The following is a 16,732-nucleotide window of genomic DNA, read 5'->3' as shown; positions in this document are numbered from 1 at the left end:
TATATATATGGGAGAATATACAAATAATAACAACAGACGAGGACAGGTGGTGTAAATAACAAAAGTATATATTAGTATGACGCTCGGGAATACGGAAAGTCTTTGACGTTTCGAGCTACGCTCTTCAACAGAAAGAATACGGAGACAAGGAGAAAAACACGGAGAAAAAAAATTGAATAGTGTTCAGTCAACGGTCGTCAGTGTGTAGTATGCTGCTGGTATTCATTGAAATGAATGTATTTTTCCAATTACTGCCATCAGCACCAAAACACACCCCATAGAAAACAAAAAGAAAGCAAAAAAAAAAAAAAAGAAGAAAAGACAAGAGAGCTGACACACTAACATTATCACCCTTTTAGCAATAATTACCTTCCCAGCACTACAATGACGGACGACAAGGAAAATATCATAACAATAGCAACAGCAACAAAAACACTGAAAAGGGGAAATAACAATTTAAATAGCTATATTAAAATAAAACATCGATATAAGCAATAACAACATTAATAATAAAAAAAAAACAAGAGCCTAATCAACAACGATGACAGCGATGACAATAGATACAACAAGGCAACAATAGTTACAATGTACATGCATACGCATGCGCGCGTTTAAAGATAGCTTTACACTTTATAATATGTATATATATATATATATATATGCAAACATAACCATCCCTCCAGGAGAGAGAAATAGAGCGAGAGAGTATGTGAGTACATGTACATGTGTGTTTATGTTAGAGTGTGTGCACATTTCTATGTGTTTGTATGTGTATTTGTGCTTGTTTATTATATACAGTGACCTCTATATGCATAGACAAAAGTCCGTCATTGGTTTTATTATTGCCAATAATTTAATGAGGTTCCAATTATCAAGAGGAACTTCGCATTTTAATTTACCACTTTCAAATTATCTTCTTAAGCGTTTAGATGATGCGGATACAATATTAATTGAAGGCAAATAGTTACATCACCATAATCGATAATATAGCACTGGAATTAGACGTTTTTCCAATACTGGATTCGATTATTTTATCTCATCTTCTGGAAGACAATTGGATCAACGTGACTACGTTTCGATAGGAATATGAGAAACCAGCTTTGTATATGATGTTAACTCTTACAGGAACCACAGTTATCTATTGAGCCGGTGATTCAAGTCAGTTTCTATAACTATGAGGTGATCAGATACAAATCTTCCACCTGGATCGAAGGCCAATCCATTAAAAATAACTTGCTAATTAACTTATGGCAGTTATTCTTTCAACGTGAACGTGAGAAGTGTGGAATAAGGTTTTTTCCTCCGAAGACCAAAGTACAAATATTTAGCTGTACTGTTTAGAGTTCTGAAACTCCTTTTGAGAACATATCTAACGAGTATGACGACCGGAAGACCGCAAATCACCGCTTCAGTACAGTCCGAACACACTAGTTTCGGTGCAGGTAGAATCGTTAGAGGTTCGGACAGGATTGTTTGCGGTACTTTATCCGGCCCTTTGTACTCGGAATTCAAATCCTGCCGTTGCGTGCCAGTCACCGTGGAAGTGATTAGAACTCAAACACACTCAAAGTTAACCATGAATAGTATTAGTAATCAACCTGCTGAAAACCTTGATCGTGGACATGATGAGTGTTGATACACACACACACACACACACACACACACACACACAATTCTGAACGTTACATTTCTGCATTCAATCCAACAAATGTAATTTGGTCGGCATAATTTAGAATCCGTGGAAATGGGCAAAAAGAAATCAATCCATAAGTAATTGTATAGAAGAGTTTATTGAATTGGTTAACCGTGTAGAGTGAAAGAATCTAACGTTTCGGACAAAGTCGTTCTTCAGTGTGAGAGAGAAAGATTAAGAAAGAGAGAGAGAGAGAGAGAGAGAGAGAGAGAGAGAGAGAGAGAGATGAGGGAGAGAGAAAGAGGGCTAATAAATATAGATCGTATTATCCATGGCGCAAAATTGCGAATGAGAAAATGGATGTAGTAAAGGAGTGATGTAGACAAGCTGATGTGACCAGAAACAGAGAGAAAAGAGAGAGAGAGAGAGAGAGAGAGAGAGAGATAGAAAGATAGATACATATATATAGAGAGAGAGACAGAAAAGAGAGAGAAGAGAGGGAAGATGTAGCCAGTAAACAGTGGTGCGAGTAGTGTGAAAGCTGTATAACGAGTAGGAAGTAAAATGTGAGGAAGAAGCGGTCTGAGTTTACAACAAGAGTACTTTCGTGGCTTGTTTCAATTAAGGGCAGTCAAAAACAGCACATTTTAGTGTTCCTAGTATATGATGTGTTTGTCGATGTAATTAACTTTCATCCTAAGCGTACAATACGTTCGAGAAATTTGACTACAGTCACCTATATTCTGCGATGACAGATTTTATAGAGTGAAATATGAGCTGTAATGATATATTATCTTCAGTCTGTAGTTGCAACCCGTAATATAATATAATATAATTCCAGGAAATGTGGGTCACTGTTCAGTGACTTCGAAATGGAAACGCAAAATTAAATGAAATATCAGTTTTGTTAGTGACTAACTGAATGCTGGAGTAATAAATTTTAAGTTAAATTGTGGAAATGAAATTATTTTAATTGATTAATTGCGGATTGTCAAGAATCACAGCTGAATCAAGTTCGGTGTTTTTACGTCACGAACAACGCTGAGGCCTCTACCATATCACAAACACTTACCTCTCAGTGATTAAGTTTATATGATTCTAAATATGGAAACCAAGTAGTTGTCTATCAGTAATATCCCATTCTGTGTCAAGAAAAAACTTTCTCCTAGATTAAAATCCACAACGGAAGAGCCATTAAGAGGCTACTACCAATATCAGTCACATATTCCTCAAATTACATTCTACCGTCTCAAAAAAGATACATTAGGTTATATAGTCCTAGATACATTGCGTCTAAAGAAAAGATGGCTTGATCATAGTTGAAATGCCTTTGATTGCAAGTTTGTTCAATCAAGGCTGTTTATTAGCACTAGGGCAGTAGTTTAATACACTAGAGTTGATAATAATAAACTACAACAAACGCTCCCAATAGGCTACAATTTCTACCCAAGGATTGACAATATCCCCTTTGAATGTATCGCTGTGACAGCAAGAGTAAGCTCCATCATATTTCACCTATAAAGAAGGATCTCTCTCTGAGACAGACATGGATTAAATTAGGTACAATTAACACTCTCACTGAATAATGCAGACAGACTTAAACCGTTTAATAACACCGAGAACACTTTAACAGGGTACGAAATAATGGAAGAGAATCAGATTCAACATATGCATAAAACATGAAATATAAAGCTCTATCTTATGTTTACTATTTGGTAAGTATCAAAACACAACAAATATTGCATTATTCACAAGAAATTTTTCGTTACCGTAAAGTATGTTCAAAGCAAATCAATCTGAAGAAGCTCATTCACCTCCTGACTATGACAATGGGAGTGTTTGTAGTCAGTCTTGCGAGGTAACGAAACACTTCTAAATTATACTGTGCCTGTAATGTTTATTATTGATGACTGGCGCTCCACCACTCTATGCACGGCTGAAGTTTGTAAGCAAAAATGGTACTATCCGTAACCACAATCTACTAATTTGCTTACTTATGGTTCTGCTATTTTACTCACAGATGTGGTTATTCCACTGTTATTAGCTATAATTATGCCACTACGTGATATTAGATCACTGAGAGTGAAGTTCTTAAATCAAGGGTAATATTGTTAACAATATGAACATACAACTGTAATCAGAAGGATACACAACCAAAAATACATTCTTACCCTATTTCGTCGCTCATGGTTTTCGTCTGTGTGTGTATTTCACGAGTCAGCTAGTAATTCCGAGGTGCAAAAACCTTTAAACAAAGAAAATAAATAAATAAGTAAATTTTAAAAAAAACAGGAATACTATAGGTTACTAAAGTGGGAAGACGAGGTCCATCCACCATTTTATCTTCATGAAGGATCTAAAATTGTATGTCCCAAATGAACCCCGCCCCAAGTTGGTCAAGCAATTTGGCGAGGGCATTGAGACATCCTTTGCACTGAATAAATACAAGATGACAGGACAATGAGACAGACTGACAAGTGGAGCTGGCTGTTTAGAATTCCAGAGATGGAAATTATAAAGGACCTGGAAAATTTCGCTTTCTTCAAATGCTTTCGACATGAGTAAAAAAAAGTTTTGCAAATGAAAATGAAAAATGAACATTTTGACATTCAAAAACATTTAAAAATCTTATCTCAGTAACAAGACTATCTACGTCAACATATTTGCAGCCTGAGTCTTAGTATATTCTTTGTGGTATAGGACCAGAATATAGCAGAAATAGATTCCATAAAGTGTAATACGAGAAATAAACAAGAAAAACAACACAATGAATTTAACGCCCAATAACTGTACATTACTAGAAGAGAAGTGGTACGGGAGTACTTAGCAGATTATTATCAAGATAATATCTTTTATAATAAAAAGGGCCCTTCATAATAGGCGACATCAGTGCTAAACTAGAAGGCTTGGACTATTTATTTAGATCACTATTGTACTGGCAACATAATGGCCAATAGTCAACAACTCCTAGAATTGTGCTTATCACAGTTTATGTGTCACCAACATCTACTTTGGTTTTAAAAGCCACCATAGAGTATCCTGGAGATACAGTCTAAATGTTTGCGCAACATAGTCATTGTCACTATCAAGTGTCCTTATCTCAAAAATTATTTGCCGACTAAAACATACCACAGTGCAGTTTGTAATGCAGACGATTCGCTTGTTTGCCTGAAGGTCAGGCTGCAACCATAGAAGTTTCAGTGAGACAAGCTGAACATGATGCTCTCCATGCAACAGACTCTGAGAAGATTTCTTCTTCAGTGCAAAGAACATCAGATAAAGTTCAGTTTGGAGACAAACTTGAAATAGTCATTCACATTGTTACGATAGAAGGTTTTGCATGAAAAAAAAAAAGCAAAACCCTATCGAACCCCGACGAAATTTTGAAATGTGGCGAACCAATCTTCCCTGAATATCTCCACAAACTTCTTAATTTCTAGAAAATGAGTGCAGTTCCACGAGATAGATGGGATACTAAAGCGACAGAAGTTTAGAGAGGCATATCTCATTTTAGTATAATTGACAAACTATATCTTTGAGTCGAAATATGGTTTCTGCACCTATAGAGCTGCCATAGACATATTTTTACAATGCCAGTATGAAGAAAAGCGACGAGAGCAAAATTAATTAATGTACCTGGCCTTCATTAACAAATGATCTGTTTCAGTTGCTACTAGTCATTAGTTGACTACCTTAAGTTAATAAGCATAAGATAATCACTGTGCGGTATGACGGGAATTTGGAGGGAAGAACCGATTTCAGCAAATATGTATCTTCACGTCATCACTATTGGCATATTATTTGTGCTATTCAACTGTCTGATGGCTACTCTTCAGAATAAATTAACTAAAGGTCAAATCTTATTTACAGAAGGTTAGAAACATGCTGTTTACTGACGATGCAGCTATCTTTACAAACTCAGCAGAAGGCTTACAGAAGATCATGGACAGATTTTCGGGAGCTGGCAACTTCTCACGATCACTCTTAAGAACAATAAAGTTACATCCACGGCCGACTGTGTGAAACGAGGACTGGACTTCAAATCGTTGCAGCGGGTGCTCTTTATCACACGTTCTCCAGTGTTTTCGAGATTAACGCGTGCCGTCTTCACACACACACACACACCTATGCTCTCTCTCTCTCTCTCTCTCTCTCTCTCTCTCTCTCACACACACACACACACACACACACGCATACACAATTGATTGCGAAAGCTGGCATCTTACATTTTTTTTGAGTTTCACGTTTCTGGATACGAAGTATCCAGCATTTCGTATCGAGTTAGAAGTATGATGGGTAGGAACGCGAAATTCGAATAGCTAGATATGAGATTCCAGCTCTCATAGCCATAAATAATACTTACCCATTGGCATTGAGCACTCTTTTGAACTTCTCGCCGATAGCTACGTACAAACATACATACATACATACATATATGCACATATACACACGCACGCACACACAAACACACACATACATATATACCGGATACATAATCTGTTGAAAATGAATTATGTTTTTATCAAGTTTATTTGTTGACACGCCCAATAGTATTTGTGAGATGCACTTATGATAGAATATGAGATCTCCTCTTTGAACGAGTCCTCTTTCCATTTTATATGTTTGTGCATCACTGACGTTATTGTTTCGGGTTTTTTGCTTTTATTTTTAGGCATAGCTGTGTGTTAAGTAGCTATTTGATAACCGGTATTGGTTATACCATTTAATAACCGGTATTGGTTTGTTTACGCCCCTGTAATCTAGCGATTCGGTTAAAGAGAATGATAGAATAAATACCAAACTTTAGAAATAAGGAGTGCGATCGATTTGTTCGACTAAACTCCTTCAATGAGGTGTCCCAGCATGGCTGCAGTCCAATGACTGAAACAAGCAAAAGATAAAAGAAACCGACCCATAAAAATGTATCATGTCAGTAACTATGCACTAAATATTCGATAAGTTATATTGACTTTTTCTGGGCTGTCATCCAACTTCTTTTATTTTGCCCTTTTTCACTTCATTTTCCGCTTTTTTTCTCTCGTATCCTCATTATTCAACTCATACTAATATACTTACAAATTGCTTTCAAATTTTGGCACAGGGCCAGAAATTTCAGAGGACGGGGTAAGTCGATTACATCAGCACCAGTGTGCGACTGGTACTTATTCTATCGACCCCTGAAAGGATGAAAAGCAAAGTCGATCACGGCGGAATTTGAACTCAGAACGGAGCAACAGACGAAATACCGCTAAGTATTTTGTCCGGCGTGCTAATGATTTTGCCAACTTGCAACCTTACTTATCTACCTACATATTAGTTTCAAATTTTGGCACAAAGCCAGCAATTTCGGAGGAAGGGTAAGTCGATTACATCGACCCCAGTGCTCAACTGGTACTTATTTTATCGACGCCGAAAGGATGAAAGGCAAAGTCGACCTCGGCGGAATTTGAACACAGAACGCATAGATGGAGGAACTGTCGCTAAGCATTTTGCCCGACGTGCTAACGATTCTGCCAGCTCGCCGCCCTAATTTACCTACATATTGGCCGTCTGATATCGTTGTGGCTGTTGTAGTGGTGGTGGTTGTGGTAACTATGTTACTGGATATGGTTATTACTGCCAAAGTTATAGAGTTGCTGTTGTTGTGGTTGTTGTTAAACCTCAAATCAACCCTTTCTAAGCAGATCTGTAATCAAAGGCGTTCCATTTAGGGCTACCCCGTCCTGATCTCGGCTATTGCATATTTACGACATTTTCTAATGTATCTATCTCTTTCTTTTCAAGGCGGTGTAATATAACTTGTACAAGATCTAGTTGCTATAACTATCAGGTCGGGTGACCACTTAGAGGCTACTCGTTGGCTCGAAAACATGGAGTTGTGGAGAGAGGTTGACCGAGAGATAGCTACATGTAGGGAAGTAGCGACATTGCTATTATTAACGGTGGTGTTACGGATAGAGGTAGCTTAGATGGTAATGGTAGTAGTTGTTATTGGTTGGCTCAGATCAATCCTGATTCAATAGCTCTATGATCCAAGGCGATCATGTGCAGTACGTTGGGTTAGCAACCTATTCTCATTATAAAACTGCTGTATTACTAGAAACATTCAACGACAGTCCGATGTACAGTCCTGCACGGATAAGAAATTAAAAAAGGTTGCATAGTATTTTCACTAAGGTCCACTTTACGTATGCGTATCCGTATCACCTTTCAGGCCCTCTCTAGGTTCTGCACTGAACACTTTAGCTTATGCAGAGTGACCCGGTAGCATGTACTACACGCTCGCTTTGTGTATATCAGGGACTTTATTGTCCAATATCGCTTTATCTAAGACAGTAGGCTGTAATTTGAGGAGGGTTTGGCAGCTTTTTCTAGCAAGCTAAGCAACTACTTAGCGGTTCCCTTGTTGGGGTGGGGGGTAGAGTCAATGTTCTTACGTAGCACCCCGCCCACTCAGTTTTGATTGAGTAAATGTATGATCAAAATCTTTCTGGTCATAATCATTCCATCTCTTATTCATGTACAATATATCTAGGAGTATATTATCTAACGTGTTCTCCCCTTTTGTAAGACGACCAGAATACGATTTTTGAGAGATTTGACAGCTATTTCTCACAGACCGAGCGACCACGTTGAAGCTACTCAAAAATAATGAAGCATTTAGAGGAGGAGGGATGAGCGAAGAAACTGGAGTTTGATCACGGTGATGTAATGAACTGGCGAGGTATTGACGGGAGTATGTTAGCAGTGGGTGGGTAAGGGAGGGAGGAATGTATAGAAAAACGCGACATTGATCAACAAAGGCCAATTAAGATAATTACTTGAACGGACATTTTCATTGTTTGTAAAGAAAACTGACAGTTATATTGTCTGGCGGTAAAGATCTATAATGGTGACGGTGGTAGTGACAGCGATAATGGTAAAGGTGGTGGGGGTGGAGATATCGTTTTGAGTTCTATAAGGCGTTGGTATGCTGAAGTGTTGCATCCAAGTGGTGCTGCGATATTTGTAACATGGTTGCTGTATGGCGAAAAGTGACGGTGGTGAAGTGAACGAAGGGGTTTTTTTTTTTTTATTCTTTCCTGTACAAGAAGCCATTTAATCACATGTCACCCGCTATACGTCTTCGTATACAATCTCTTCTATTGTGGAAAATAGATTAACTGAGTTAAACACGCAAACATGCGGTGCACAAATGATACTGTCGACCAATATTTACCCACTTGATTATCTCACATTTATATTCACAGGCGCAGGAATGGCTGTGTGGTAAGTAGCTTGCTTACCAACCACGTGGTCCTGGGTTCAGTCCTACTGCGTAGCACCTTGGGCAAGTGTCTTCTACTATAGCCTCGTGATTTGGTAGACGGAAACTGGAAGAAGCCCGTCAAATATGTATGTATGTGTGTGTGTGTGTGTGTGTGTGTGTGTGTGTGTGAGTGTTTGTGTGTCTGTGTTTGTCCCCCCCCCCCTCAACATCGCTTGACAACCGATGCTGGTGTGTTTACGTCCCCGTAACTTAGCGGTTCGGCAAAAGAGACCGATAGAATAAGTACTAGGCTTACAAAGAATAAGCTCTGGGGTCGATTTGCTCGACTAAAGGCGGTGCTCCAGCATGGCCACAGCCAAATGACTGAAACAAGTAAAAGAGTAGAAGAATAAAAGAATACATACACACCAAAAGACATATGTGCGTGTATTATATAAGAACGGTTGTGGATCTGCATCCATATACGTTAATGTAGGGAAGTAGCGATATTGTTGTAACGGCGTGCTAACGTTTCTGCCAGCTCGTCAAAACAGAAAGGTTTTCTTAATCGAAAGAATAGTTAAAAGAAGCGGGGTGATGTCTTGTATTTTTTGATATTGATAGAAATGTGTAAAGATGGTGGGCTGGTAGAAATCGTTTGGATGCCGAACAAAATGCTTTGTGGCATTTCGTCCATCTTTACGTTCTGAGTTCAAATTCCCCCGAGGTCGAATTTGCTTTCCATCCCTGTCAGCGTCGATGAAATAAGTATTAGTTAAGCACTGGTGTCGATGTAATCGACTTAACCCCTCCAACGAAATTGCTGCCCTTGTGCCAAAATTTGAAATCAATATTGATGGAAATCTGTAAGGCGGTGAGCCGCCAAGAATCGTTAGCACGCCGAGCAAGATGTTTAACGGCATTTCGCTCGTCTTCATGCTCTGAGGTCAAATTTCAGTGAGGTTGACTTTTCCTTTCATCATTTCAGAGTCGATAAAATAAATACCAGTTGAGTACTAGGGTCGATGCAATCGACGTAGCCTCTTCCCCGAAATTATTGTCCTTGTACTAACATTTGAAATCATTATTGATAGAAATGAAGGCGGTGAGGTGGGAAAGTCGTTAGCACGCCGAGCGAAATACTTAGCGGCATTTTCGTACGTTCTGAGCTCAAAGTCCATTAAAGTTGACTTTGTCTTTCATCCTTTCAGGGTCGATAAAATAATTACCAGTTGAGCACTGGAGCCAATGTAATCGACTTAGCTCCATCCCCTCAATTGCTAGCCTTGTACCGAAATTTGAAACCAATATTGATAGAAATGTATAAATTACCAGTTCATTTGAAATACAATATGAAATATATGAAATATTTCATATGACATATGAAATATTTAAAATGAAGACGGCATACAATTTATTATGAAATAGAAAGTGTGTTTAGGTGTGGGGTAACGTGAATTAAATGAATTAAACATATACATCGATCAATGTTTTTATACAATGAGATTTGCTTAACTGCTATTGTTTACGAGTGTATTTGTTGTTAAGACTACAAAGATAACTCCTGTAAACAACTGTTTAAATCATGGTGAGGGATAATATGATAAAGAAAAATATGATATAGCATAAAATATTTGATTATGCGACCCAAGAGAAAGTATATAATAAGGAAAAAAAAAATGAAAATATTTGCTAAAAAGTCTAGTTGGACATCTCATGAGGAAGGGATTTAATGAAATAGTATGAGTAAATATGAGATTCTTGGGTGTATGTAGGAGTTGTAAGTATAATAACAGAAAATAAAATAGAATAAAAATAGAATTATATTTATTTAACTATAGCAGTGTTGATAAATTGGTAGTATTTATTTTGTTGCTAGACGTTTTCTGCAAGAAAACCGTCAGATGATATATATCATTTCTCTGAATTTCTGAGTAATGTTATAAATATGTTGTGGTTAGTAGAAGTGATGTGTATGAAAGCTAAAATAATTGTGTTGTAGTTGAGAAGTAGCAGAAGAGCGACTAGGAATTTAGTTACAAGATAAATATGAGCGCTGTTAAAATTATCAAATTATAATCAGGTGTATTTAAGAACCTGATTTAATATCAGAAATAGGTTGGCTACTTAAGTTTTAGAAGAAATAAGATCAATTTCTAATAGCAACATAAAATAAAAATTAAAAAATTGTAATCACATAATACGTTGTTGGGAATTTGAGTTAATATTAGTGAAACATGTGTTATAAATGTATAAAATATGTTTTATAATTTAAAAGGTGAAATTAACACGTGCTTATCAGAGGAGAGCGTAGAATGATTATAAAAAGTTTGATTATATGTAAATAAATGTTGTCAAGATGTAACTAAATACGTTGGAAAGCATTCCTTAGGCGATCATTCTAAATGGTGCTTGAGAGGAAGGAATCAAATATATGAGAATCATGGCTTTAGTCTTGTTATCCAAGTGTATTCTGAAACCGATTTAGTTGTGACGTGACATTTAAACCAATGTTAGATTTAGGAAGTGAAGAGGGGTAAGGGAGAAGGAGTACGTATTAAAGGGGTTAATATGGCTATATATATATAATATTTGGGGTAATAATTATACACTGAGAGTGTAGCTGTATTCCATTTCCGAATGCAGGGGTCGACATGCTCGTCAGATATTGAATTAACTGTGTAGGTATTTCAGCTCCTTACCAGCGATATAAGCAATGCAGGTGACTTCTGTCCAACAACACAAAATTATTTGAATCAGATATCTCTGTCAGCTTCAACGCTTGATCTTTTTGAGTAGAAGTTTCTCACTGCATTAGACATACCACTCGTCTTCTGTCTTGAGTCAGATGTAGCACCACACATAGTTTTACTTTATATTAACAGTGAGTATATTTTGAACAAATCCCATTGCTTGTGGCCTACTGATGAAGATAATACGTGTGCGAATTAAGTAGTTGTTTGTACCAAAAACAATATTTTTCTCAAGGGAAATATATATTTTGTAACAGGAAAACTTTGATCTGTTTTAATTACAGCTACCGTAAATACAATTTTATTATCGCTCTGAATATATTTAAATCCACGAAGATTTCAAGTAAATTTTGAACTAATGTTAACTCTTGTTTCTGAGAAATATTTGCTATCATATAGCTCCTATTTAGTGCTTTAAATAGGAAATATGAAACACGAACGATATTGTGTTTGGACCGTTAAAGAAGCTCTTCGAATTTTACATTGCAGCTCTTTTTATGAAATAACTCCGTTCACCTTTACGTTATCGACGCCTGCAGGTAGCAGTAGAGTGAAGCTAAAGTAACACGTGCGCGAGCGCGCACGCAATCTTCTACAACACTAACTGTGAGTGTAAATTAACCGCATAAGTGCTAAACATGAAAAAAGATAAAACGGTGTATCTGAACATGTTTAAAACATATTTAAAACAAGTACATACACACGCACATGTATACAGGCGCGCGTAAGAGCGAAGGAGAGTGTGTAATAGACACTTATATTTCGATAAAGTTCTCAAGTTATGTTGTATTGAAGAGCCCTGAATGAGGGCGAAATGGCGCTATCTACAAATCCTAGAATATCTAATAAATGGATTTTATGGAAATATGGAAACATTATACGCTCTTTCACACAGCAAAAAGATCACTCAAGATAAGAAAAATTAAAAATAGAATATAGACTTAGAAGCGTTTTCTTCCCTTAAGGAGGATATTCACTCACTCTCTGTCTGTCTCTCTCTCTCTCTCTCTCTCTCTCTCTCTCTCTCTCTCTCTCTCTCTCTTTCTCTCTTACTCCGTATGCAACTGTAAGCAGCAGCATCAGTCTCCGGTTAAATAATCACGTGTTCCTATAAAGTACATAGTAAATTTAAAAAACGTGCCAGATTATTACAAGAGTGCTCAAAAGCGGTAAGATGAATTGAATAATTTAGAGCCGCAACTATGAATCTGAGAAAGAATTGGTTATATGATGATATGAGTCAGCCAGTGAGACGCGCGCATTTAGATACGTTCAGTTAAAGGTTCTTGTCTTTTGCCAGATATTTCCATCTGATGAAACGCACAGGACATGGAAACTCAAAAGTAGCAGTGGAAATTATATCAGCCAAATAAATTCAATATCTCAGTATCTTCTACATACGATAACGTCGAGTTGACTAATACATTATCAGTGAGATTTGTTGGCGGACACTTTTCTGAAGTCTGCCATATATACACTACATGCGCGCGCGCGCGTGTAGCGTCCGTGTACATGAAAGTGCGTGTGTGTACGTGTGTTTGTATGCATATGTGTGTGTATATAAATGTCAGCACACATACACATTCACATTCTTATATGTTTGGATTAATAAATAACGACGTCCAAAACCAAGCCTGTCAGTCAGTAAATATATATACTAATATATATATACAAATAAATACGTATGTATATATATATACACATATGTGTGTATGTACATACATATATGTATGTAAATATATATATATATATGTGTGTGTGTGTGTGTGTGTGTGTGTGTGTGTGTGTATCGTGTATAAATTTATGTGCCCGCCGTTTCATAATCAATAATGGATAATTAACTTTGTCACTGTCACGGGAGAGAGGTGAAAAGAAATTATGACGCTTATGCATTTTTAAAGCTACAAATCACTTATGTAATGTGATATAAAAATAGCCGGGAATCTTATTGTCAGAATGAATGAAAATGACTATAACAAACACACACATTTGATATTTGATTTTGGGTCAAATTATAGATAAAACCCATTTAACATTAAAGTAGAATTACTCGGAACTTTTTGGTTCAGTTCATATTTATCAAACTTTTGCAAGACTGTGACTTCGGAGTTTCGACCTGCTAGCTTTCATCAGACAGTCTGATGTAAGCTGTCAGGCCGAAACGTCGAAGTTACCGTCACCCATTTTCTTGCAAAAGTTTAGCATACACGCACACATATATACATACATATACGTGTGCGCGCGTGTGTATGCGTGTGTGTATGTGTGTGTGTGTGTGTGTGTGTGTGTATGTGTGTATGCGTGTGTATATATATATAATATATATTCATACATACAAACACATATATATATAAAGTAATTAAGTTTGTGTCCGGTCATAGTGATCAATGGTTCGCATCCACAACAGCCTTACATAAAAACATACATACATACGTATATATATATATATATATACATATATATATGTATATATATATATATACCGGTAAAACTTTAGAAGTCACTATCAATCTGTTCATTTTGTATTATACATAAATATAATAATGCGCTCAATGTTCGAGTTCCGCATGTATGATTATGCATAAGCAAAAACATTAATATATATATATATGTGTGTATTTCTGTGTTTGTGTCTGTATCTGTGTCTCTGAGTGCATGTATGTATATATCTTATACAACTTTTATCTTCTACTGGTTTCACCCAGAGGCTGAGACCGCAGATCATTTTTGCTTGTACGATAAATACGCTCAGTTGCTTCAATTTCCAAATAATATATCTTCTTTTCCCTTTCACTGATGTGTATTCATACATGCGAACACGTATTTTGCTAGCAGAAATTTTGCTCTAATAGCTCTTATTGTAAGTCAACATTCGATTTATAAGCCAACAATTGGGTAGCATGAAGATAATGGGCGTAGGTGTTAATCGTCAGGTATGTTACTCGACTTTCAATCACTGTCGCTGTATCACTTTCGCACAATGGTTGTACTTAACGCATTAGAACGTGGCGAATGTGTGTGGGTGTGTATGTATATTTCAGCTGGTTACTGTTCTTTTGTAATCGCTCATATACACGCAGCGTATACATACATATATATATACATACGCACGCACACATACACACATATAAAATAGACTACTGCTCAATAATTTTGCCAGCTTGTCTTCAGAATTGGTTCTCAACAAAGAATGTTTTTAGAAAATGATGGCGACGTTAATGTGTTGTTAGCAATTAGTAAGTCTACGAGCCATCCCTCTTCTTCTGACATTGGGTAGATTGCGTTTTGCCATTATATTCTCTCATTTAGATTCTGCTCTCATTAGGTCATTTGTTTTCTGTTCCTTTGTTTAAATTATCGCTTCACAGTGTTATGGTGCAAGAGTACCCATTGCTTTATTTTGTTTAAGTAGAAAGTACGTGTTTGATTGAACAGTCAATATCGAAATGGACTGCACATTATTTTTCCAATTTCAGTACTGAGTTGGACGAAGTATTCATCATTCCATATAGTCCATTCTGAAGTAGATTTATAGTTAAAGAAACGGCTTTAAAGACCACCTTTGCACATACTGAGAAAGGGCTTTCATGTTTTCCTCGCTGTTCACCTGGAATGTTATCTCTTACTTCCTATTCGTACATATTTACTTTGAACAAGCACTTCATAAGTGTTATATCTCAATCTTTCAATTTAATTCGGCAACTAGGATGGTATTTTGATTGACTTGCTCAAGGTAATGCCACAGCTATTTTTCGTACACTTATAGTTGCTTTCACGTTTTTATCAAATAACTTTTGAATAACCAGGAGTGCTTTTTCCTTTATAAAGACTAAGAAAATTTTCAAGCTATACTCTATTCAGAATTGCTGTTGGAAGGTGGATTAAACAATATCATGTCGAGTTTACTAAGTTGTGTGTGTGAGTGTACACACATGTTAATAAACAAATGGGGGAGAAAGAATACTCAATACATATAGTAGAATTCATATATTGACTCGAAACTGATAATTCACTCCATCGTCACTCCTAGTGTCTCATTTGCATACTTGAACAAATACATACAAGTGAAATATTTGTCTAGCGACGATGTCAAACCTCATCTGAGAGCAAAATATGACACAGGCAGGTCACATAAGCGAAAAGTTAGCAATTTTGTTGTTGAACGCTCGTCTCCAGGATTTTCTAATGCGGGATTTACTGAGTAGGCTTTCAATTGTTTCCTTCGGGTACATGTAAAACTCAAGCTGTTCTAAGAAGGTCTGATAGCAATTTTTGATGTCTACGTGGCCAGTAATACATCGAAAAATCAGCAGTGTATTTGAATTTATGATGAATAATCTTTTCACTCGATACTCTATCTACTGGGCCATTCTGCTTCTACGAACACACGAAACGTGTGCGCACACATGACTTCTTTCTGCACTGCGTGTATGTGCACATTCCTGAAATTGCATACATAGTTTGCTTCTTGTACATGTTAGCCGGTATGTTTGCACACATTTATTTCTCCATAATACCACCATCGGCATATCAATGACCGTAATAATATATTATTACAACCAGCAAAATATTTCAGACAATATAAAGCAAATGAATATTGTTGTAACGGATAGATGGATAGCAATGTTGATGAGATAGGGTATTTGCTTATTAAATGAACTGCTATCAAAATACGCTGCATAAAATAGAAGCCAGAATGAGGAATAACTTTGCCAAAATGGCCAGTTATTTTTGTCTTTTATAACGATGTGGTAACAGAAGAATAAAACAACCAGACTCACGAAGGGTCGAACACCCTGCCTTCATCTTGGTACACACTCACTTAACCTCATACTAAAAATGCCGATATTATCTTGGTTCCTTTTAATTGAACGTTCACCTTCTGAAATGAAGAGGCAGGCATACACATAGACAGGGAGATACGTATTATGACATAGACAAATAGACAGACAAGAAAATCTCTCTCTCTCTCTCTCTCTCTCTCTCTCTCTCTCTCTCTCTCTCTCTTTCTCTCTCTCTATCTATCTATCTATCTATCTATCTATCTATCTATCTATCTATCCCGCTCTCAGTCTGTCTGTATATATATATATATAT

At 36.7% G+C, this 16,732-nt stretch overlaps 1 protein-coding gene across 1 annotated transcript in view; it reads right to left on the bottom strand.

The window, feature by feature from the left end:
• Positions 1-16,732, bottom strand: part of LOC106880000 (soluble guanylate cyclase 88E) — a 259,119-nt gene that overhangs the window by 188,008 nt on the left and 54,379 nt on the right. Inside the window, exon 2 of the mRNA XM_052971518.1 lies at positions 3,805-3,878. Within this exon, the coding sequence (XP_052827478.1) occupies positions 3,805-3,821 (17 nt within the window). The 5' untranslated portion in view covers positions 3,822-3,878. The remainder of the gene's footprint in view (positions 1-3,804; positions 3,879-16,732) is intronic.

The sequence above is a fragment of the Octopus bimaculoides genome, chromosome 11, assembly GCF_001194135.2.
Source record: "Octopus bimaculoides isolate UCB-OBI-ISO-001 chromosome 11, ASM119413v2, whole genome shotgun sequence".
NCBI lineage: Eukaryota > Metazoa > Mollusca > Cephalopoda > Octopoda > Octopodidae > Octopus > Octopus bimaculoides.
This window is presented reverse-complemented; position numbering and strand designations above follow the sequence as displayed.